Here is a 26,017-nt window from a genome sequence, read left to right as displayed (position 1 = left end):
GTGGCTCTTGGCGAGGAGGGATGGCAATAGCTGATGCCATTTCTAAGAGAAATAGCAGTTTTGCTAATATTCCTCCAAGTATGTGCTTTGTACTAGACTGTTAATGGATAATGAATGAGTAAGTATAGGTGTAAGAGCTGTCCAAGGGTACATTTTGAGCTTAAAAGTTCCTAGATCAGTCCGAAAATGCAGTTTCGAACAGTACTCGAAGCATGGAACCGATCGCGAAGTGCAGACGCCTTTGCAGACACGTCATCATGCTGCGTGCCAGCGCATGTTCACGTGGCACTGCCCGGAAGGTCTGTGATGACATCAGATGTTCGCAGACGTTGACGGATACAAAAACAGTGGAAAAAGTTGCAAAAAGTGTATAGAAGTGTTAAAAGGTAGGAAATGCCAGAGCTTTAAGGTGAAACATTGTAAATTGGACAGAAGTGTTGCTATATTGGGGTAAGTATGATAGTAATAAATTGTAGGAGAATAGCATGGACTGGTAAAAAGCCATGAAATTCTGTGAAAAAACTTTGTTAAAGGGACGTTATTGTTAAGTTGTACTGATAAAAAATCTATGAAATTCAGTGAAAAAACTTTGTTAAAGGGACGTTATGGTTAAGTTGCACTTATAAAAACCTATGAAACTCAATGAAAAAACTTTGTTAAATGGACGTTATGATTAAGTTGCGCTAATAAAAACCCATCAAATTCAGTGTAAACACTTTATTAAAGTGACGTTATGGTTCAGTTTCCCTAATAAAAACCTAACAAATTCAGTGCAGAAACTTTGTTAAAGGGACGTTATAGTTACTTTGCCCTAATAACAACCTATCCATATAATTGTTACAAGTAAAACTGAAAAAACCAAGCAATTTGCCAGTTAAGGTCAGCTAAGCAACCATAACTCGTGACACTGCTGTGCACTTCTAAGACTAACACCCATGACATCAAAGATGACATCACAAATGTCACTGATGACAACACTGATGACTACAGCTTTCAATGTTGCCCACTGTATATTTTAAAACAGTGATAGGCTACCAGGCATGGCAGTTAATCATGCAAATTGTATTTTTGAACAATAACTGACCACTAGCTATGGCCTTTGGTGCTAGCTAGTGACCCCAGCCTTTGTCATGTCCATGTCCACGCCCTAAATTGTAATTAAGGTGATCAAAGTTTTCATGAGCTAATTTATTAAAGATTTTGGGCCTCATTACACGGTAGGCGGTGGACCAAGGTGCTATTAGCACCTTGGTCCATGCCGGTAAAATACCGGCACCGCCTTGGCGGAAAGGGGATTTACCGCCCCATTCCAAGGTTGGAGGGGCGGTAAATCCCCTTTCCGCCATTGCCCTTCCCCATTCCCATTTCTGCCCCATAGGGCTCTATGGGAATGGGGAAGGCGCTAATTACGGCACCGCAATTTTGCGGTGCCGTAATTAGCTCCGAGGTCCCTTAGCGGGTTGGATATTAACGCCTGCAAGAAGCAGGCGTTAAATCCTCCAACCCGCAAAGGGACCTCGTAGTACGGCGGTAAGGGTTAACGGTCACCGTTGCCATTAACGGTGACCGTTAACCCTTACCGCCGTCCGTGTAATGAGGCCCTTTATGTCTAATTCCATTATTGATGTAATCAGTTATATACCATGCAATTACTCTTGTCAACAGTGATGGCATCAGTGATGTGATTTCTAATGTCATCATTGTTCTTATACAACATGTAATCAGTGATGTCATCAGTGATTCGATCTGTGATGTTATCATTGTGGTCTTAGTCTGTGCAACAGAGGGGGTGAAGTTAAGGTGGCTTTAGCTGAATTTCCAGGGTTTTATTGCATTAGGTTCTCACCTTAACATCCCTGCAACTAAAGTTTCTTCTTTGAATCTATATATATATATATCTGTCATGGCAAAAAAAAAATGTATTTATTAGCCAGAGTCTCAAAACTACTGTTTAAGAATGGTATCAGTCACACCCATCTCTCTTTAAAAATTACTTGAAAGTTTTCACTCCCCCATTTATTAAACAAATTGTTCCAAAAATGGTTAGTTTCTATAGGGCTGGGGGTGGCGGTCAGGGGGGCGCTTGACAAACCTTTGCTTTAGAAAATGTCATCCAAATCCATCCAGCAAGTCAAAAGTTATTAGCCACTCTTAGCCTCTCTGCTGCAAAGCTCCACATCTGATATAAAGGTTTTAAGGTGTAGGGCGCACCCTGTTGTTTGTCGAATATTTGCTCCAAACCAGTTTAGGAAATTAAGTTTGTGCCCAAATTGTTTCTTATTTGGTCCAAATCTGCTGAGCTTTTTTATACGCTACAGGTGTTCAAAAGCTGCACTTTTCTTTATGGGAAAATCAATGCAAGTAGGCTGAAAGCAGCGTTTTTATGTTTTCCTAATAACTTTTTCATTTTCTAACAAATGATTCCCAAAATGGCCAGTCTTGTGGGGCTCTTGACAACCATTTTGTGTGGAAAACATCATCCAAATCTAACCAGCAAGTCAAACGTTATTAGCTCAGTCTGTCTGCTGTAAAAAGCACTAAAGGGTGTGTTATGACCGGCTCTTGGTCATAGGGTTCACTCCAAGGGACACTCAGGATACACAGGCCAGGTACGCATAGTGGTTACTTTATTAGCTTCTTAGGTTACAGGATCAGATGTCAACAAGTCATTAGGAGATAAAGAGGAAAGGGACAGGAGCCCACTGGCTCCCACCACCCAGGCTCACATAATCTAACTGCCTGCAATTGGCGACGAGGATGGTCCAAGGTATGGTGAAGGAGGACCTTGGAGTGGACACCAAGTGAAGCAAAAGAAGATGCAGGTACCTGTGTGATGTCATGTGTGAGAGGAGAAGAGACTCTGCTGCGGGGGGTGCAGGCAAGAGGACAAGTAAATGAAAGGAGAGAGGGAGAGCCCACTGCCCCCCATAGACTGTTTGCGCCCACCACCCAGGGCTGTTTGAGCCAGTCAACCCAGGGCTGGAAGGGACAGCCTGTCAGAGGAGACCCCTGGGAAGAAGGTAGAGTGCCCTCTTTGAGGCCAGGAGTCATTAGAGGCTGTCCAAGAGTCTGGAGAAATTGAAATCACCCAGGGCTGGAAGGGACAGCCTGTCAGAGGAGACCCCTGGGAAGAAGGGAGAGTGCCCTGTTTGAGGCCAGGAGTCATTAGAGGCTGTCCAAGAGTCTGGAGAAATGGAAAGCATCCAGGTCTAGAAGAGATAGCCTGTCAGAGGAGACCCCTGGGAAGAAGTGAGAGTGCCCTGTTTGAGGCCAGGAGTCATTAGAGGCTGTCCAAGAGTCTGGAGAAATGGAAAGCACCCAGGGCTGTTTGAGTCAGCCACCCAGTACTGCTTTAGTCAGCCCTCAGGGCTGTTGGAGGCAGCCACCCAGGGTTGTCAGAAGCATCCTGCCCCATGGAGCCTGGAGCAAGGATGGCCTGTTGGAGTCTGCCAGGAGCAGGTCCCCTGGTACATGAGGATACATTGGCAGGTTTCCATGAGGCTGCCCAAGTGTGCCACCATTTCCTGAGTGACTATGCCAGCATTATTTAAAAAGGGGAAGTGTAATTTCCATGCCAAGTAAGCGTAATTGTGCCTTTTTATGCACCTGGAAGGCTAAAGGTTTTAATGAGTATAGACGCTATGCTGATTTGGTCTGAAGTGGGGACAACGCAATGAGAAAACGGTTACTGTTTGGGTTTGGGTATGATAGTAGTTTTTGGGGATGATTAGTTTATGCTTGCAGAAGAAATTTTGGAGTTTCATTTAAAAGTAAAATGTCATAATGGATTGAGCAACGATGTGGCAAGCAGTGACTGAAGAGTACTGTTGTGCATTAGTAGTGAATTACCATGAGAAGTATTAGTGAGAATGATGTTGCACTTAGAATAGGAGATGCATTTTATTTTAGATGTAACCATTTTGAGGCATTGCAGGTTGGTTTTAGAGTTGGCCCCAGTTGGCAACATGGACGTTTAGGTCTCATTTAAAGTTGGTTTCCACATTTGTGTTGTGACACGGGTTGTGTGTGAGTGGCACATATGAGGTTGATTGAGGTGGACAATCAAAGGGTGTTGATCCTATTATGCTTAGTATAACGTTTTGAGGCATTTTAGCATATTAGGTTACCCGTTTAATGGCGACATGGACTTTTAGAAAATGTGACTTGGATGTACTATGTTTCAATGTTCTGATCATCCTAAGACTATGTTTTGCTTGTGTGTGTGTGGTGTGAGATTTGTGATCTTAAAGCACAATAAGAGTGATGTTGGTCATTAATGGTTACCACAATCTTTGAGTCATTTCAGCATTTAGAGTTGCCCATGCTTTGGCAACATGGACTTTTAGGAAATGAGATCTGCAATTTATAATGTGATTATTGATATGTCATTGCAATGCTTACTATAACCATTTTTGAGGCATTGTAGGCGTGATGTTCTGTTTGTGCGTGTATGGATGTGCAACCCATGATGACTGCCAGAGTGACTGCAGCGCTCCTTAGCAGTTAACATTCTATGCCGGGGTTGTCTGTATTTTGAACATCCTGTGTTTGTGTGTGTGTTGTAGCAGTATGTGAATGTTTTAGTGTTGGTGCATGACCAGTGTTGGGTTTTGAAATTTTTTTTATTGTTTTTTGGAATATGTTTTAATTGATGTACATGACCAGGGTTGGTCAGGGGACTCTGCGGAGTTGGAGGTGTTTGGTGTTTTGAGGCACTGTGGGGTTAGTGATGTTACTAGTGGTAGGCTAGTATAGAAGCTAGTTGGAACTTTGATTAATTGGTTAGTGACTCTGAGGGGTCCAGAGGTACCTAGTAGGAGACTAGTACCATAAGCTTTGCAAAGCTGTGTTTTTGTGATGATTGGTGGCTCTGAGGAGTTCACATGAAACCTAGTGAAGCTTTTATGTTGTTTTGGATTGTGGCTCTGCGGAGCAGTCCAGAGGCATCTAGCAGGGGACTAGTGCCTGAAGCTGTGTGAAGCTTCTATGTTGTTTTTGAAGGTGTCTAGCTCTGCGGAGTTTACTTGAAGCTGTGTGAAGCTTTGATGTTTTGGTGACCCTGGAGTTGTTAAGGTCCAGGGATTGCTTGGAATTCTGGAGATGCAAGTTACATTGCATTTAGTGTTTTCTTTTAACTTTAGGTGACTTTTGGAATTGTTCTTGAGTCCGCTCTTGATTAATTTCAGAAGCCTGGCAACGTTTCATCTGCAGCTGTGTTCACTTTGGGGTGTTTATTTGGTTTTGAAGGGCTCATTTGTCTGGCCAACATTTGTAGCGTTATCCTGGTGGTGGTTGTTTAGTGACAGCTGGTTGCGTTTCTTTATTGGTGTGATGAGGTGAGTGACTGGTGATTAGGTGTGTCTATGTTGCTTGAATTTTGGAATGGATTTGACAGCGGCATGAGTTGTGACTGTGGTTTCTTGGTGACCCAGGTAGATTGTTGGGTTGTTAGTAAGTATCTTGCGCAGTTATGACAGCACCTGGTTTTTCCCGGTTTTGGGAGTTAGTACTCGGAAGTGGCAGTCCGAGGTTCCTGTGTGGCAGAGAGGAACGGAAGGAGCTTTGTGTTTGGTTGGTCTTGGTAGTGTTGTGGTTTGTTTGCCGAGGTGGGCGGTTAGTGCTCGAAAGTGGCAGTTCGAGGTTCCTTTGTGGCAGGCGGGAACGGAAGGCGATTTGTGATGTTTTGATTGGTTAGGAATGTTAGTTGTGGCGGCTGGGACTGTCATAGGATGTTAGTTACGCCTGTTTGTTCAATCTCTGGGGTTAGCGGAACTCTGCTGAGAGTGAGGTGTGTCTTGCTGTTGTGAAAGTGTGTGTTGTTCTTTATGCAAGAGGAGGTGGTGTTAGGGTTGCTTTCTCTAGTGTGTGTTTGAGGTGTGTTTGTTTGTTGTAGGAAAGGAGGTGTTAGGGTTGGCTCTTATACTTGCATGTGTGCTGAGCCAGGATTGATGTCACCATCAGAATGTAGGCTGTGAGTCTGGAGTGTGAGATTAGAATGTTTGGGGTTGAATGGGTTCTAACCTAGGCAGTTAGATTATGTGAGCCTGGGTGGTGGGAGCCAGTGGGCTCCTGTCCCTTTCCTCTTTATCTCCTAATGACTTGTTGACATCTGATCCTGTAACCTAAGAAGCTAATAAAGTAACCACTATGCGTACCTGGCCTGTGTATCCTGAGTGTCCCTTGGAGTGAACCCTATGACCAAGAGCCGGTCATAACAGGGTGCCATAAAGGTTTTAAGGGAAAGGGGGCATCCCCTTCTCTGTCAAATATTTAAAAACTACTGAAGGGATTTACCACAAACCAGTCATAACATTTATTTTATTTTATTTGTTTATTGGGTTTTTATAATGCACCTATATACAATGTGTTTCAAGGCACACCGAGACACAGTGTGGGTAACAGGGATGACAAAACATAAACAGTCCTACTAGGCCTTGTGACGTTCGGATTGCGCAAGCGCAGTAAACTGAAGTGTAAGGAGAGGGGAAGGGGGGTGCCAGAGGGTTAAGTGAGTGCCTGGGGAGGTCAGGTGGACAGAGCCAAGGGAGAAAATAGTGCATAGGCAGAGAGTCCACTTGCTAAGTGTGAGGAACGGGGCTGGAAGTCACTGCTTTGTGCCCAAGTTGTTTCTTATTTGGTCCAAATCTGCCTAGCGGTTTTCATGCTATGGCTGTGCAAAAACTGCACGTTTTCTCTATGGGAAAATTAATTGGTTGAAAACTGTGAAACTGTGGAGTTTTGTTTTCTTAATAACGTTTTCAATTTAAAATATATTGTTCCCAAAATGTGCAGTTTGGGCGTTACATTGATAAACCTTTTGTTTTGAAAATATAAAAATCCATCCAGCAAGTCCAAAGTTATTAGCAATAGAGTTTTGGAAAATAAATGCTGATTTTTCATTTCTGAGAAGCCTCTCAGCACAGTGGAAGATAAAGCTATGATTTTGGGAAAAGGGCCACCCGCTTCTTTGTCAAATATTTTAAAACTACTGGCCCCAGTAACCCCAGACCCCTCCTGGAAATTGGTTCAACACTTAATGCCCAAGTTATGTCATACCTGCTCCAATTCTGTCCAGCGCTTTTGGCTGTGTGCTGGAGCGCAATTTTGACATTTTCTCAATGGGAAATGAATGGGGACTAGGCCAAAACAAAGTTTTGATTATTTTCTTGAATCGTTTTTTAAAATGTTTTAACAGATCTTTCCTAAAATGTCCAGTCTGGAGGTGCCCATGCTGAACATTTTGTTTGCAAAATTTCAGCAAAATCCGTCATGCGAGTCAAATGTTATTAGCAATTCATTTTCCGGGATTTCCAATATTTCCCGATACTCACCTTAACTATGGTGTGGTGACCCCACATATAAATATATATAAATACATATATATAGCCCAGCTATTATTATTATTACTATTATTATTATTATTATTATTATTATTATTATTATTATTATTATTATTATTATTATTATTATTATCTATACACGTAGCAGTCCTCAGTATAAAAATGACAGTTGCTAAATGTTAAAATGCTGTTTCCATGTTGTTCATTCCCTAAAAGAACACACATTTTTATTTCTCAGGGCCCATTTAGTTACAGATGGAATGTGATTAATGGAGTCATTAATGTATTGCGGCCTAAATTCTTAACCTTCACTAACCCATTTTAATTGGAACATGGGAAAACATCTTAATTTTAATTTAATTGAAAAATAACCAGGTGTCAATTATTTGGCAATTTACTTTGGCAATCAATAAATAATGAAAAATATAAAGCTCACCAAGCCCAGTTTAAATGTTCTTTAAGTCCTTATATTGGTGACTAAGATGAATTGTACTAATTCACACAGTATCATACGGAATCATTATGTATATTTGGGAATTACATTTTTCATTGTTATTTTCATACCATTATGAATAAACATCAATTTGTGTTCATACTGTGTTCATTTTAGGATCCAGCAATTGCGGGCAATGAAACTGAACCATATCCTGCCTTCACAAGAGGACTCAAGGATGACGTGTTCATCAAATGGGCAGATGGAAGTGGCATTGTATGGGGAAAGGTGAGTTATTATATGAAAATGTATGAAGCAAAACGCACATATTTTAAAAGATGTGAATTTGGAACTGCAATTTAGTTATGTGATGAAGCTGCCAAATGTACTAAGGTTAAATTGCTGAGAGTAAATTCACCCTTAGGGTGACATATTGATGCATTTTGGCAAGCCTAAATTGAAACTGCTTTTTGTTCTTTTTAAAATATAATTTTATGAAACAATGTAAATTGCAATCTATCAACAACAAGACAGCTGGCAGTTGAACCAATGTGGAATGTTTTTGACATCATTTCCGCTGTTAATCTAACACCAGAAGGTGTATGATGTCACATCTGCATGTGGTAAGCCACCTCCTGGAGATGCTTGATGTCACTTCTGCTGGCGGTGGTAGAGGGACTTTGCTTGATGTTGGTATGTCCATTAATATGGCACAACCCTGCCATTGTAACATACACATATGTTCTACTGCTGCAGTGAAATCGTCCTGTTCCGGTGGTCCAATGACATATACAGGTGGCGACAGCAGAACATAATCTGCAGAAGTGTCGAGGTGTTCACTCCTCCATTTTAAAGGAGCTCCTGTATATCTCTATATGTTTTTGCACCATAGGGAACCATTGAATAGACCTCCACTTTTCATTTTGTTCACACTGATTGAAAAAAAAATGATCCATGTGGCAGATAAGTGTCACAGATGGCTGTAACAATACCCAGACTTCAAGAAACTGTTCAAGTGTTTTTATTTTCAAGTGACTAAAAAATCCTGGGCTTTACTCTTGTCATGGTATAGACAGGGTCAACTAATGGACTTCCTTATTTCCTCTCCTGTGGGCTGCCTCCACCTTATCCAAGTAGACCCTAACCTCAGGTCTTCCAGCTAGTATGGGTAACAATTATTGTCTACATCTGACTGTAGGTATTTGCCAAAAGGCAAAATGCCCTATCTATATGGCTCCACCTTGGGTTTTTGCAGGGTTGTCATAATCTCATACTCCCAGGTTTGTCAATGTAAATTGATGGTTTTCTTGTGCTGGAAACAAACATTTTGGACCGTTCTCTGACACATACAGTCCCTCTCTCTCTCCATTCCCTGATCTCACTGTGCCATCTGCCTCATTCTCTCAGTGACCGTCTTTTTCTCTCTCACTTCATCACCTTCTCTCACACCCTCTGGTTTTCTTACTTTGCTCTTCTCCTCTTTTGTCCCTCCAATGTCCACACTCTTTCATAATCTCTCTACTTAATAGTCCCTTCACTTCACCTCTCCACACACCACTCTATACAACCTTTTACTCAACTCTCTACATACCCGTCTACTCACCTCTCCACGCACCCTTCTGATAACCTCTCTATAAACATGTCTACTTGCCGCTATATACTCCCTTTCCTTCACGTCTCTATAACCCTTTCTCTGCACCTCTCTATACACACTTCTCCTCAACTCTCTATACACTCTTACTCATACCTCTATTCTAAACACAACTAGATATCTTTGACTCAATGATGTAATCTTACCACACTCTCTCGGCTATCTCTTTCAACTAAATCCTCCCTTTGTGCTTCGCTCTGCCCACACCCTTAATCCCACCACTGCCTTGCACTCTTTTCTACGATCCCTCTACACTTCTCCCATCTCTTCTTATCTTTATGTATCTGTCAGTACCCTAGTGTCGTCTACACAACAGGGGTCATGATAACATGACTGATCTTCCTCTTGACAGTGCCTCCTCCATGGAAGTATCAACACGGGTAACAGTGGGCTTGGCTGAAAGGTCCATACAGTAGTGATTCTAATCACTCAAGGCTGTTTCTTGAAGCAGGTGGAGGAAGAATGAAGGGAACCTGAGAAATCCAAGGAGGAGGGGGAAGGAGAGAGTCACACAACTCCAGGACAGGACAATCTAGAGGGCAGAAACATGGTGCAAGGAAGTCCAGAAAGTAATGCAAGCCATTGCCAAAATACAAACAATGAATAGCGTGATAGTAGAGTGGCAAAACAGACGAATATCCACAAGGCAGTCCGGGTCAAGGAAATACAAGGGTACAAATACTAATATGAACAGAACACTTCTACTCACAGAATCATTGAGATGCACCGCTCCATCCTCTAGGGTCTGTTACGTAGACAGCAATTGCAACAGACTTCTGTGTTGCCAGCGAGTCACGTAGCTGCATGTGATGTGCAATGGCGGCAGCTGGGGGCTGTAGTCAGGATGGCGTTCTCCATCAGAAGACATGGAAATTGCCAGAAACTGTGGTAGCTAGTGCTCCCAGTAGCAGGATGCTTCCTGACAGTATTTTTCTTTCTCTCTTTCTTGCTCACCTGCTGCACCCCTTCCTCACTCAACTTTTCATACAACTGGTACCACTCTCTCTCGCAATCAATACCTCAGCAATACTCTGCTCCAACTCTGCTGCCAACACTTCAGCACTGCACTCCTTTGTCTGGTCTTTCGGTCCACCTCCACACCTTCTAACCTCATCCAAGCAAGCCACAATCTGCATTCCATTCATTCCCATGATATGCTAGTCTCTTCCTGATGCTAATCCCCTCTCCCCCTTTCATAAATTCCAGTGCTCACTGGACTCTGTGAGCCAGTCTGTACCTGTCTTTTTCCCCCCAAGGCCGGTTTACACATGTGCAAGGCTTTAAAAAACCCTCTTAGTCCTGCCCCCATTTTAGACTCTGTTAAAGGTAGCAGCAATGTGCCCAGGCGGCTCATTTTTCATGTGGCTTTTGTCTAAGGCTGATGAGTTTTGTTGCAATTCAGTTTGTGGAGAGTAACATTGTCTCTCCTGTTCCGCTGCTGTCTCATCTCACTCCAAGGTCCCTTTGCTCCATCAATCACCAGGGTCAATCTGGGTTTGGCAGGTCTGGTATTAGGTTTCTAATTTCTGTTTGGTAAGACATTTCCCAATCAAATCCTTTCACATTATTGAGTCCATTACAATGGTTTCAGGCTAGGTTTTCTTGATTGCTACCCAGTGCATTCTGGGAGTTGCAGTTCTAAAAAAGAGAAAAGAGAAATATGGACAGAAACAGTACTGAGAGGGATCATGAGAAAGAGGGTGGTACTGTCATTAACAAGTTTGGCACATTTAAGCACTGACCCCTCCACCTCCCTGAACTTTTCCCACTGCTACCTTAAAAATACATCACACAAATCAACAATGGCCTTCCGCGTGACAGGGAACCATTTTAATGAACCTCACATTTCCATGGATCTACTCATGTTGTAATAGACCAGAGTTCTCCTGTCAAAGATTCTAGTACAGCCTATTTCAACTACAGCTAAGTCTTCAAATTTCAATTTAAATTGTACAAATACAAAATTGAACAATTTCGTAATCAGCAAATAAAAACAAAAAGTTTTGATTATCTCCTATGCTCTTAGTACTGTTTTGTTGAGCTAATAGCTACATGTCTGATACATTCATTGCTAACATGAATGGATTGAATCATAAGAATTAATTTTTAATTATTTCTATTATGATAATTTTGTGTACACTCATCTACAAATGTAATCACATGGAAGTCCGTAATATTTTCAGCCACACCTTCATTGCAGGTGTATTGGTATGGTCATTCATTTATTAATAACTCAATGCATGGCATAGTGAGCATGTACTTTATGTTTTTATAGGCCCTTGCAACAAAATTGTGAAAATGTATTTTATTAGTGGTTTTAAATCTTGCTTTCGGGTCTCTTTGTGACGAGCACATAATTATTGCTGAAAAAAACCCACTACTGTGCTAACACTTTTAATTTACCTCTTCAGGTTTGGCCGGATTTCCCAAATGTAACAGTCAATGAGTCGGTGCCCTGGGATGAACAAGCCTTGGTATAGTATATGACTAAACAATTTGCATATTTTACCCTAATAGAAAAGGCCACTATAACAGAATTGAGAATGTTACACCATTGTTTTAATGGTGTATTTTGATTATAACAAATATTTATAAATGTTTTATCATGTACAGGGAAAGGTTTGAAAGAGGTGTGATAAGTGGTGAATAATTGATAAATAGTCATAGAAGTGAACTCATAGACCTAGAGTCCTTTAAGACGAGGTAGCAATACTTGGAGGTGGATGGGGATGCAGACGTTACTCAAACATCAATAATTAAAATGACTCAGGAAGTTGGCAAAATTACATTCTGTTTTAATATCAATTATCTAAAACAGGGATTACAACGGACATCATCCGACGACGCACAGCACGATCTGAACACAATTTTGAAAAAACATAACTTTTATATAAAAAAACCATCATCACTGACGTCACTCTACGTGGCAAACTGAAACAACTTATCAGGGAAAGTGATTGGCTCTCAACGAACATCTAAATATATGTTCTATATAGCCAGGGGTTTTGATTGGGTGTTTAAGTCATGTATACAACTAAGCCCATCCCAAGTGAATGGTCATCTTCATCGTCACTAAATACACAACGATTAATTGGTTACACAAACTATAGGGCTCTTTACACGTGGCCCTCTACAATTGGTTTGGCACACTTGTAACCTTCTGGAATATTCCACATGCTAGCAGCACGCAGGCTACCATCCCAGGTGCATGGAGAGTTGGCGTTGTCTTGCCTCACCACCAATTAGCCCATCATCTATGATCACTCCTACAGTCTGCCAGTCAATTAAGGCTTTGAACATGGCCTTTCAGGAGCTTTCTGTGCCTGAGAAATAAAGAGAATGTGGCATTGCTCTGTCTCCTGGTTTAGGTGCAGCTTGGCCCAAACTATTCCGATCTTGACCATGTGACTGGAGACCACTCTTTTGAGCCTTTTTCTGCATTTAATACTATTAAATGATGAACTCTTGACACCTTCAGTGTTTTTTTTCATTCTGTTTTAAGCAAAAGTTTGTTCTTTTCTCACATTAGTTGTAGCATTTTTGACAGGCACCCAACTCACAATGGCCTCATCTTCTTGGTGTTGTGACAGCCAAGCCTTTCTCCAATTTTTCCTTCGCCATTAGCTTATTTCCAACTACGCCACACTGAAATCCTTTGCAATCATGGGGTTTCAAGCCTTGCTAAAGTGTACATTTCTATATGTATACATTGGCGCCTCGCCGCAATCTAATTCACTACGTAGCCAGCTTTTAAGATTACTTTACCCTACTTGAGTTGCTTCATCTGTACAGGTGTAAAATGACTTTACATTTTATTAGGTGCTTCTTTACACAAGCATCTTTATTTTGATGCCAAAATGTTGCTTAACCTCAATACTTCATCTTCAACTTCTATAGAGTGTCTATTTCTCGTCATCTTGCGTGACTTTTCAAGGTGCGTCAGATCTTACTTCGCATGACGTCACCAGTCTCCTTTCTTGTTCAAATGCACATTTCTTCTGGTACCCCAACAAGAAAGGCATCATTTTGTCATGCATTTATATAGGGTTTTCTCCATGGGTACCTTGCCTCAAAGGTTTGTTGTGGTACAGGCATTCTTACTGGTACTGCTCATGTAGCCATTTCTGGTTCGGAACATATAGGCAACATGTGGCGGAGCTTTTGATGGGGCTTCTTGGCTCCACCTCTACAGAAGGAAAACAACTAAGGTGGTGAACACCAACACCGAAGAAGGATCTAGTGGAAAGGAATTCATCTTTACTAAATCAGAATATATACACATGGGTGAAATCAGTTTGTTCACACAACAAAAAAGTATGTTAAGTAGAAAATATCTGGTACAGAAAGAAATAGAAATGGAAATGACCACAAATTTCATAACTGTCAGTTTGTACAGTGGGCTCCAAGCTTCCAACATGCTGTAAAAAGTGACAAATAAGCATTATCTGCAACATGTTGTCAGTGCCTAGAGGTCATTGTTGCATTGTATACTACATTATTTATGTCCCTCACTCACCATCGCACATGTCGTTGAAACATGAAGAACCTCAGAAGGTATGATGGAAAGTTAACTGCCTATTGGCCTACCTTTGGGCCATTGATACTGGTTAGGTCACTGTTAATCCCTTGTTGCACAATAACATATCCTTTACAGACAGTGTGGGTTCAACCTGCCTTACACCCTGTGAGGCAGAATCATATGCAGTATCCTTTGGGAACACCACACACAATTAAGACTACAAGTGACAGTATAAATTCACCTTTGGTACAAGCCTGTACTACACAGTAAAGTGGTAGTGATGGCGTCGGCATGCTCATCTGAGGGTTCTGTTGAGCCCTCAGCATGTGACCCAGATCCCGTGCCATATTTTGGACCTGGCGCTATAACTGTGAGACCCGCTCAGGCTGATACGGGGTTCTGTTTTCTCCCCTGGGTTGATCCCGGGAAGGGTAGCTATCCCTTCTCTGGTAGTACCCTGGGTTGGGAAGATTTGGGTACCCCTCCACCCTTGGTCTCCCCTCGCCCGGATTAAGAGGTCTGGGTTCAGGGAATTGGGGAAAGAAAGATGGATGATTTTGGGGTTGGAAATTGGGTGGATACCTGGGGAAAAAGTTCTGCCCAGGGTTTGTTGAATTTCTGCCCTCCTGTGGGAAGTTAGGAGGGAAGTTCCCTGGGTTGGGTCCCTGGTTGGATCTCCCCCTTGGGCTGGAGGAGTCCACACATACCCCAGGATGGGTTGGTTTCCCTTCTAACGGGAACTTACATAATCAGGAGAATGAGGGATCCCATTTGTGGGACTACCTCCTTGACTCCCTGTTTGTGACTGGCCCGAGGGCCTTCTGGGCATAGAGTTATTCTGCGAAGGCAAGTTTTTAGGCCCCCCCATCTCCAAATCTAAAATGGGGTTAACCTTTACCTCTGCCACTTTAGCAGCAGCAGGGGTGCTGGTTGATTTGGGGCATTTCTGCGCATTACTTTTATTTTCAATGGGCTTCTGCACTTCATAGATCCGGGTAGCCTGTTCAATGACCCAGTCTAGTGACCTTTTCTCATGAAAATCTCTCACTAGCTGGGTCATTATGTATTTGGGTAAGGCATGGAAAAACGTATTTACAAACTCTTTACTGTCCGTGCGCACCCTTTTGGTAGTCTGCGCAAAGGCACGCTTCAATTCCTGCACAAATTCTTGTGGGTCCTGATCCTCCCCACATTGCAAATTGTAGGCTGCCTTGCAAGCCTCTTGGGGATTCCAGTGAACAGAAAAATGTTTCAAGATGGCCGCCCAATATGTGGACCATCTTGAATGGTTTTGGTCTTCCAGCCCCACAAAGAACTGGAGTATTCTTGGGAGAATGTCCATTTTACATATTGGATGCAGCTACTGCTGTCCTTCAAATGGAAAGTCTCCATCATTTGCTCATAAAGCTCCAAGTGTTCCCAAACAGAATACTTGGCGTTCTTGTGATAAGGGGTGATGACACTCCTTATTGCCTTAATCTGTTTTAAGGGGTACTTAAGCAAGGCCCTTTTTTACCTTAGTGGCCTTTTTGGTTCACGCAACCCTGGCCCATTCATCCTCTGACTCAGACGCACTGCTCCCAGAGGTGCCTGTCTGATCTTCCAGGTTTTCCCGGATTCTGCGAGCCTGGGAATGGCTGGCAGAATGTGGGGACCTGGTCTCCTGTGTCCTGTGACGCTCAGAGGAGTCTTCAGATCCCTCCTTGCTGCCAGGATTTGATGGGTACCCCCCCACTGACCTAACTGGGAAGAGGTTTTCAGGATGCCCTTAGTGGGCCTACTCTCCTGGGGTTCCCCACTAAATTGCACTGTACTTAGGTGCTCATACCGGGATGCCCGCCCATCCATTCCTGGGTGCTACTGGCCTATGAGCCCCATACTTTTGGCTGGATAGTAATCTGCCATCCCTGTGGCCCTGTGCTCATGTGCGCCAGGGGACATGGGGTGGCAGAGTCCAGGGACTGGGAGAGGTGAGGGCCTCTGGTACTAGGGGTCCTGAGGTTATGCTCAGGTGTTTCCCTTTCCCAGCGAACCTCATCTCTATCAGCCCCTGCTCCCTGTTGCAATGCAAGAGCCTGTGCTTTCAGTTCCTCAACCAAGGCCTTACTAGATTCGATCAATCTCTCCTGCATGGCTACCTGTTGCTGGAGCCTACCATTGTGCTGACAGAGAGCCTCATTCTCTCTCTGTGCTTCCTGGTTTGTCCTGGAATACTAGGCCAGTCTTTGCTGCAGGAGGGTTACCTCCTGAGCCCCATCCCTACTGGCCTGCTCCTTTCTTGCCAGAACATCTTCCACCCTCCTGGTGTGCTCCAACAAGTTTTGATGCTCTTTTTGGAGGTCACCCAGTCCCTGGAGGGCCAGGTCATTTTCTTCCATTTTTCTTTTTAAGTGGCAGACTTCCTGGCCTAAGGTGTCTCTTTCCTGACTAAGAGCCTGCCTCTGTGCCGCCAGGTCGTCCCTCTGCCTTTGAAAGGCACCAGCTTTCTGGCGCTCCTCCTCAAATTCTGTATAGGTATCCAGGTCTTTCAGAATCAGTTTGTTGCTCTCTGCCTTCTCCCTATCTAGGTGGCTTTGCAGGGTGACTACCTGCTCTGCGCATGCCCTATTGAAGTCCAGTTGTTGCTCCAGCTTTTTCTGGCTCTGCAATAGGGCATCCAAACCTTCTTGGTACTCCTTCTGCAAGGCCAGAAATCTGGTATCCTGGTCAGACTTTTCCTGTTGCAGGATACCCATATCCTCTTTGATTTTAATGAGATACTGTCTACTCTCGTTTTATGACTCCTGGCTCCTGTGCAGCCTCTGTTCAGAAGAGACCACCAGGTCAGATTGGGCCTTCTCTAATGCCACCTGTTGCCTATTTGCCAGATCTTGGCCTTCAGCACATTTGTCCTTTTGGCTCCCATATATAAATATAAATATGCCGCTATCCTGACAATCTTGTCGTGCTCATCTTTGGCTTTAGGGGCCATATATAGTTCACTCAGGGCCACATGTAATGGACCCTGATCTCTCCATATGTCTGACCCTGTTGCAGTGATCTGGGGTGTGATTGCCTGCAACCGCACCGTCTGGTCCTGTTCCGTCCATTCACCTCTCACAAATAGCTTATGTAAGAGGTACTCTCTGGCTATTTTGATATCTACCAAGGTCGTCATTCTGGAAATTGATTTCCTTCCTGATTTACAGAAGTTAGTATTTTATTTTGCAAAACAGACCGTCTCCTTAGAGCGTCCTTCTTTTGAGGGGTGCTTTTACAGTGTAACACAGCGTGGTGATCCAACAGGATTTATGTATCCTGTCAGTTAGCACACTGTATTAAGCTGCACAAGTGGCAGTTCTAATCCGGACATCCTGGACGAGCCCCCTCTCTGTTAAGTGACTTCAATTCAGCACTCCAACTAAGTCAATGCCTAGTCTGGGATGCTCAAGGGAAGCCCTTATTTATATATTTTTATGACAAGTTCATAGATCTGGATGATAAACCCTTATATAACGCCCCTCTCTTTGAATATCCCCTGACCTCACTGAGCCAAGAAGTAGGTTTGTTTTGCAAATTAAAAGATTTATTTGAAAAATTAAACAATATATATATATCACACTTTTATGAATACATTAATATTTGATAGCACACTTATGAATATAATGTTGATCAACAATGGGTAATGTTACAATTGTACACTCCTTTCAATCAGTGAGGAGTTAGTATAGAAAGGATAAGGTAGCAGAGAATACATTTATGGTTTCAAGGAAAAGCAATGATGGAAAAGAATGCAGCACAGAAATAAACTGATATGGTTTCAACAAGAGATAATATGATCACTTTTTCCCTTGTGGCAATTCACTCCCCCCCTATGCAATATAAAGAGATGGAAGGGGAGCACACAGTTTTCAGGAATATAATCAAATGCAATACAAATTCTAGTTCCCCCCTGGCATGGTATGCTCTTAAAACATGCAGAAATACTTTTAATGTGATTTGCAATGAAGTGAAAACATGCTAAAAATGATTTAAATTCCCTATAGGAGATTCAGGGTGGATGACAGCTACTTTGAATTGGTTCAGGTCAACACTAGCAATGATTCATGAGGGATTATCAGGTTGAATAAAAATTTCAACAATGAAAGCAAAAGACAGCTATTTTTAACAGGTGAAGAAGTTTGAGTCAAATTGCAATTCGCGGCACTTTTTCCGAGTGCGTCGAACGTGAATTTGGGCTTGTTGGAAAGCTTATATGCGGTTCAAAAGATACGGACGATTTAATGGAGGTAGATTCTCAGAAATAAAGTAATATTCAAATGACAAATGACACTTTCATAGGTTTGTAATCACAGAATGGACACACGATTTCTATAAAGTTCTAAATAGGTGGAAATGGTTCGAATTAGATTATTTTAAGCTAAGAGATTGGTTTTTTACAGCTCTGGCTGGATACTCACTCCTAGTTTTGGAAGGAATGGGCCTCGTCACAGATCTGGTCAACAGGTTTAGCTGCGGTTCTCGATGCTCAGCTGGTCTGGATCTCTGGTTCTGGCAAAAGTTCTTGTCACTGCACAATTGTCTGGTCTGGGTCTGGTCTGCAGTGTGGATACAGCTCTGCTTTCTGGGTCTGGTGCTGGCACCGCGGTCTGGGCTGGGTCTCTGGTTCCAGCAAAAGTTCTAGCCAGAAGCAAACAGCACAGCCCGGCTGTTGAATAGTTTGGTTAGGTGGCTGGGGTCTGAGGCCTGCTGAGAAGGATTCAGCTTTTGGACTAGGCCTCTCTGCTGCAAGTTCTGAAGTCTGGATTCTAAGTTCTGGTTCTGGAGTCTTCTGGCAAAGCGCTTCACAGGAAATCAGTTTGAAGTGGAAAGTGAATCTCTCTACCTGGGTCTCAGTGGCTCTTTTTATGTCTTTTGAAAATGGGTGGGAAGGCTGACTTTCTATGCCCAACTCTCTGAGGATCCTGATAGGCTATAGGATTCTCTGTCGCCTGACTGGGGAACTGAATTGTGAGTCATCCCGTGTCATGAGACATCATTTTTATGGCATACAGAAAGAACACCCCCCTTGTAACTTTGCACACATATCGATTTTTGACTTAAATGCATAATCATCTATGTACAATTTTTCAAATATTATATGTCCAGTTAACATATTTTCTGTAGCGCCAAACCATCCGATCCCTGTCTTTGTAAGATGTTGTGTTCACTTCTGACAAAATTCTGCCCTTTTCATCCAGAACACAACCTCTAAACTTTTCCAGAATTTACACAAATTTGCGCAAGGAATATGGGCATCAGATGATGAAATGTCAGATTTTTAACATACATACATTTGGAGTAATACCCTATTTTCTGCTACTAACCCCCAGAACATACCACAGAGTCCTAACACCTCTTAAAATGTGCACAGAAAAATCATAGGAATCATTATATTATTGATATAATTTTGACAATTATGTACTATGAATTATCCATCTTTCTAAAATTATGCTCTAGCCCAGAGGGGTGTGGTTTCCCAAAGCACCTGGGGGAATTTCTGGTTTGTCCACTTCCTCCAAGCTCAGCTGGCTCACAGAGGCAGTGCCCCTCCCATTTCCTTCCAAGAGGAAGCCATTTACGACCCCCTGATTTGGCAATTGCTTGGAGCAAAGGGAAGTTAATTGTTCTGTTTTCCTGCAGTCCCAGGTACTCCTCCCCTGATTCAATCAGAGAGGTGTAATCTCCTTTTGGTGAGGCAGCAGAAGGCAGGCCAGGCCTGTGAATACAGTTGCTGGGCAAGTTTCAACTCCTGTCGGGGGTAGTTGCCGGGCAGAATTCAGTCCCTTTAAGCCAGGCTTCAGCCAAAGGTCACTTTTGTTCCCATTTTTCTTCATTCAAATCAAACTTACAATTTTGACACATGCAGCTAGAACGCTGATTCTAAGTTCAAAACTAGTTGCAACCTATGTGACACTCAAAGGTAGGTCACTCATTTATTTTAAACATTTTGATTTTAGTGGCTTTATATCCCATTTCACTTAAGCTGCTGACATCCACAGCTCAGCCAGTTTTGCTATGAACATTATTTTAGGCTCTTCATCTTTCCAGATTTGGTATGCACACAAGACTTCATTCTACCAGACGTCTGCTGGTGTTCAGTAAGATTTTTAACAGCGGTTAAGTATTTGCCAAGAGTTCAGAACAAAGTTGGTCAGATGAAAAGTTACTTTAAAGAATAGAGAAGGACAAACCCTCGGATTGACAAAGGTTTTCAAGCACTTTTACCACGGTCGGACAGAACAAATGACCGGATTTGAACAGTACCTTAAATGGAGAAGGAAGGCTGTAGCTGAGGCAGACGTTCCCGGCAGGCCTGCAGGATCACGGTTCCTGAAGAGACTGTCAGACTGACACGAAGTAGGAAGACTGGAGGGTCCTGCACTGCCCAGGAAAGAAACCAGCAGCAGAGCACAGCAACAAATAAAAGGTGTGCTCCTTAAAACGCAGGGTGCGATCCTCCTAGCTATCCGGTTCACTGTAGCTGTGCACAGCAAATTTGACCAGAGGAGGGAGGCCTGGCTTGCAGTTTGGCAAACTGGTTGGTCCAGCTCAAGGGGAGAAGATTCCTTGCAGATCTCCCCTGTTGTCGAGGTTTGGAGATTCGGACCCGCAGCAGGGCTTCACCGGTAGGTTCAGTCGTAGTAGAGGTCCTCTTCTGTCAGCTTCTCTTCGGTTCTCTTGATCCAGTGGCGACTCTGCCTTCTCAGTCCCAGAGACCTGCTTTTTATCCAGTTTTCCCCCATTCACACAGCCTGACTGTCAATCACACAGCAGGGTGGCTGTCCCGGTGGGACAATCACCACAGCCAATCACACTGAGTACGACATGGGTCTCCAAGGAGACCCTGTGCAGGGAGTCTCAAACCCCTCCCTCACATCCTGTCTCCTTCAGACATTCAGGCGCTTGAGGAGGGCTTCTGTGCAGAAGACAGCCAAAGGTCGGTGAACAAAGGAACAAACCTGGTTTGGCGCACATGTGAGACCGTGCTGCAAATCTGCCTTTGGCCTGCCCCTAGTGGGCGACCATGCATCAATCTTAGACAATCTCCTGTGAGGGTGTGGATCACTATGCCCCCCTGCTTTTGTAACATACTCCTATCTTACTCCAAAGACACAAAGAAAACACATGAATCGATTCAAACAACAGAAACACTTTTATTCATACATAACAATGCATGATGCAAGGCACTACTATAATGCAACTTTTATGCTTTTGGTGCAAACCTACCATGCAATAACTATAAGCCTTACAAGCTTCTAATGTAATCTGTCTAATTGCCACACCATTCCTCTCCATTCCACACCATACTTCACTCTCTCTCTCTAAGACAATCCCTGTCTGATTTCCCCTTCTATAGCTCTGTGTGAGTGTCTGCCCTAATTCCCCCATGCACATGTCTTTTTCATCAATACTTTTACAAAAAGAAATGGCTATTAAACTCAGCCAGAACCAAATAAAAGTAAATGTGGTTCAGCAAGTTTAAGTTCGAGGCTACCAAGATAGCCTAAAATAGTACCAAGGCTATTTAAATAAAATATGGTAGGAAAAATATGGTAGATACCACTGCCACCAGCCACATCTTAATGAAAAGGGAACACAATAATGTTCCATGAGAAACAGACAAAAAGGCATAGCTTTTAACCCTTTCCAGAACTCTATGTAAGATAGTTTGTACTGGGTCTGTGGATTTAAAAAGACTAGTAAAGTCAATGGCAACTTTACATGTTCTGGGAGACAGTAGTTGGTCCCAGGAAATGGAGTTTAAAGTGGGAAGTCTGAAAAAGACAACCCTGTGTCACTGCACTGAAGGCGTTGTGTAACACAAAGTAAAACGATGATGCCTATGGAGTAAGTGAGTCTCCACAATCTATGAACACAAAAATGTTAAACACACAGCAAAACACATGTAAGAGTGGGAAAAAAGGCTCACACTCTTCCCAGATGAAAACAAAATTATTGTAGAAATCCAGCAAAGCTGCTGAGGGACTCAGTAGGTAAGGGAAATTAGCCATTCTGGAGAATTCTCCCTAACACACCCCTGATCCATTACCATAATGCGACAATTTTCTATCTGTACATAGTCTGTTTTCTTTCCTCAGGGGTGGGTTTAGTGTGGTGTTTTGAGTGAGCTTTGAATTTCAGATATGTCCTTGCTCTTTGGTTAGTAGATGAGGAGTTATTTAAAATGGATGCAAAACTCAACAAGTGAGCAACATGTGCCATCCAGTGGATCCTGGAATAAAACAAAATATGACATTTATGTATAATATAGATATATGTTACAACACCACAATTATTAGTTAATATATATAGCCATACTTGGAGTGGTTTCACCTTTATCTCATTACTGATAAACATTTGACTCAGGTTACTATGGGATGCAAATTATGGTGTTGAGTTGGGGAGACCTACAATTGTGTTCATGAACATTTTTTCTGTCCTCTGATGATTTGCGCACATTAGTGAATCCCCATATATCAGAGCCATATAATCTCATGGCCCCATACTTTGCGTTTTATTATAAGGAGAATCGGTAGGCACCAGTTAGGTGTAAGTGGGCGTATGGCAAGGTAAGCAGAGAGGGCAGTTTATTTGTCCTGCACTATTGCCCTTGCCAGTTGTATTTCATTGACTTTGGTAAACTTTGTTATTGGTCTTAGTTTAAAGCTTTCATTTGTTTAACATTTTTTGCTGTGCTATAAGTGAAGTATATCTAACAATCCAGTCAAGGATATGCAGCATTTAGGGTAGCATCCTTCCTCTGAGTGACTTAGGAGAAGGTATATCAGAAAGCAGACTGCAAGTACCAACCAGGTGCTCGTTGGTACTGCAAATGCAACTGAGCAAGATCTTATGACCAAATGGTCTTTTAATACCACACTGAAGAAATAATTAAGTGTTGTTCCAAAAATTTGTAGCCTTGAAAAAGCACCTGATTGCTGCCAATCATGCACCGGCTAAGAAAGAAAAAAATATGAATAAGTTATAAAGTTATGTTAAAATTAATCAAGAATTCGACCATTCTTTAGAGGACGATCCGCATGACACATCCAGCATCGTGCCGGACTCCCTGTCCTGTTTAAAGGTCACTAGTACATTTCCCTGTCAGACCAAATCTGATACAAGCTGACGTGTTGTCATGGAGAGAGTGTATGACCCTCAATAGATGGGCAAGGATCTAATATGTTTTTAATATCTCCCAAAGTTTAAACCTGTTTACCATGCCATGGTTAAAATAGGTCAAGTAACCTGTAAAATGTTAAACATGGTAATGTTCGGCCACTTATGAATACAGGTTTAGGCTCAGTTAAATTGTACCTAATCCATCAATATAGTACTGCAGATCTCTGGACTCCACTTAAAAATATCCGAAGGAACAGCATCAGCACTACATGGGCTTGCATTGCCTGCTTGACACTTACGGGTTAAGTAGTAGCCCTTAAATGCGGTGGTAACGCTATTACGCCACATTTAAGGGTTCACCCAATCCTGAGTATGGCCGCATTTACCTGCAGCTCAGAGATGGAGGTAAATGCACTGACGGAATGGGCCTTTTCAGCGCTAATAGTGCCGCTGCCTCTTTGGGTCCAATGTGGAATGGGCAATAACCGTTACCTCACTACTCGTGATCCAGTGCAAACAGCACCGGACCGAGTAGCAGTAACGCTATTTGCCCAAGCGGTATCCCAGTATTATTTCCGCCAGGATACCGCCAGACCTGTGATCAGGCCCTTAGTCATGTCTATAACTTCTGTAATGCTAAATTCAGATCTTTGTAGTTCATGATGAACAGTGAGTGCTTCCTCATTTAATAGTATTGCATATGTACAACTAACATTATAAACCCCCTGAAAATACTATATCCACCTTTGAGGCAGAAGGTGGACTTTTATTGTAAATGTTACATTTTAAAGGTTTAAAAGTCGTATTCACCTTTTTCCCCCTTTACAAACAGATGCCCAATTAGAAATGGAAATATATTTATTAAGAGCTAGATCAGATGCAGCCTTTGTTACTATTAGATGTAACAAGTCTGCATTGTGTAAAACTCTCCATTTGCTTCACTCCCCCCCCCAACCTTTCTTACCGTCCCTGCCATTGGGACAGGCTTGCCATGAGAATCAGAAATGTCACAGTCACACTTGAGAACCATGTGAAATAAAGCACACACTGAGAACCGCCTCAGAGAACAAACAAGCATAATTCCGAGAGTATTGGAACAAATCCTACTTTTACAGCAAATCTAAAAAACAATACAAAATAGCAAATCAAAAGAACAGCAAGCAGAAGGACTAGATGAAAACACCACACATTCAATGTGAACCCGTGAAAGGTATTTTGGGGGATTTGTTAGTGATAGGAATAGGGACAAAAATCCTTTTTGGTGATTTTTGAAAATGTTAAAAGGGGACACAAAAGGGAAAAGGCAAAAGAAGAAAGGACAAATGACCTCATTCAGAGTGTATTGGTAGTTCATTCAAATTACCTAAAAAAATCAGTTAGCATTAATGCCACTTGGTCCCGTGGGTTTTCCATGGGATTACAAGTGGTATTAAGGTGGTGTTATTTCCATTTTTGGAGTCCACAATAAAAAAAATAAGGCATGCGAAATATGGTTAAATATTGCTGCCCAAGCAAGAAGTAATAACCATCAAGGGATGTGGAGAGTAATAAATGATGCAAAAAACCGTAACCTCCCAATTAACAGCGTGGGAGAAAAAGAGTGGATTATGCATGTAAAACATACTTTGGGCTCTGATGAGATTATAAAAGACGGGCTGATGCCAAGTCAGGCAATATGGGTAGGCAATTTCTCCGAATCTTCTCTGACCAACATGATTGTGAAATTGCATACTTCTAGAGCTACTGGCCCTGACGGGACATGTAATGCACTCCTACGTTTAGCACCAGAATTATGGGCAAAGGTTCTTTACCTGCTGTTTAGATGGATTGGTATGAATGGGATGATTCCAAAAACATGGCACGAAAGTGTAATTCTGCTGATATATAAAAAGGGAGAATGGAATGACCCTCAAAACTATCGTATGTTGGCAATGCTAGACATCCTGGCAAAATTATTTGCAAAAGTATTACTTGACGACCTACATACATGGATAGAGAGGAACATGATCCTGCCGATCTATCAAGCAGGGTTTCGAGCGAAATCTTCCAATACCCACAATAAAATTAATTTAGTATCAGCAGTTGAGTATTCGTGGAATGTCTGTAAGCTCCCAGTATATGTGGTGTTCATAGATTTTTCTGCAGCATTTGATACAGTGATAAGAGATAAACTTTGGTTCAAACTGAAAATGTGGGGGATTCCAGAAGGACTTCTGTTTATGATACAGTTACTCTATTCTGATACCTCAGTTAGGGTACGTTTAGATGGTGAAGGACGGCCCTCCCAATCAATCCCCACAGTTTGTGGAGTAAAACAAGGTTGCGGGCTAGCAGCAACATTGTTTAATGTTTACCTGGCCGATTGTATGAATGAGGTAGACAAAAAACTGGTTAATCCAGTGAAGTTGGGCACAATAGAGCTACCATGGCTAGGTTATGCTGATGATCTGGTCTTATTAGACTATACTCCGGCAGGGCTTCAAACAAGGCTTAATTGCCTGTTGCTCTTTTCTGAAAAGAATGGGTTAAAGATTAACATTGCAAAAACAAAGGTAATGGCCTTTCTGCGTAACACGAAACAAACTTGGTCCATTAACTTTAAGTGGATGGTGTACTCAGAAAGGCTTGAAAAAGTTGAATGTTATCATTATTTGGGAGTCATAATTGACTCTAAGCTGCTATGGAAACATCATTGGGAGGCAACTAAACTTTTATGCTTAAATGATACTGGTGCAATTAGTACATTTATAGGGAAACAAGGAGGTATCTCAGTAAATACCATCTTATTATTTTATGCTAGTAAGATAATATCCTGTTTATTATATGGTGCTGAGATTTGGGAGGTCAATTTTTGAATGAAATGTGTAAATTAGAAAGAAACATTTTAAAATCATTGTTTAGGTTACCCAGTACAACATCATGTGAATACA

General features: G+C 42.3%; 1 protein-coding gene across 1 annotated transcript in view; it reads left to right on the top strand.

The window, feature by feature from the left end:
* SI (sucrase-isomaltase) overlaps positions 1 to 26,017 on the top strand; it is a 1,019,699-nt gene that overhangs the window by 829,161 nt on the left and 164,521 nt on the right. Inside the window, exons 55-56 of the mRNA XM_069618482.1 lie at positions 7,951 to 8,061; positions 11,836 to 11,898. Coding sequence (XP_069474583.1) covers positions 7,951 to 8,061; positions 11,836 to 11,898 — 174 coding nt within the window. The remainder of the gene's footprint in view (positions 1 to 7,950; positions 8,062 to 11,835; positions 11,899 to 26,017) is intronic.

This window comes from Ambystoma mexicanum, chromosome 10, assembly GCF_040938575.1.
Source record: "Ambystoma mexicanum isolate Mex_15411 chromosome 10, UKY_AmexF1_1, whole genome shotgun sequence".
Classification (NCBI taxonomy): Eukaryota; Metazoa; Chordata; class Amphibia; order Caudata; family Ambystomatidae; genus Ambystoma; species Ambystoma mexicanum.
This window is presented reverse-complemented; position numbering and strand designations above follow the sequence as displayed.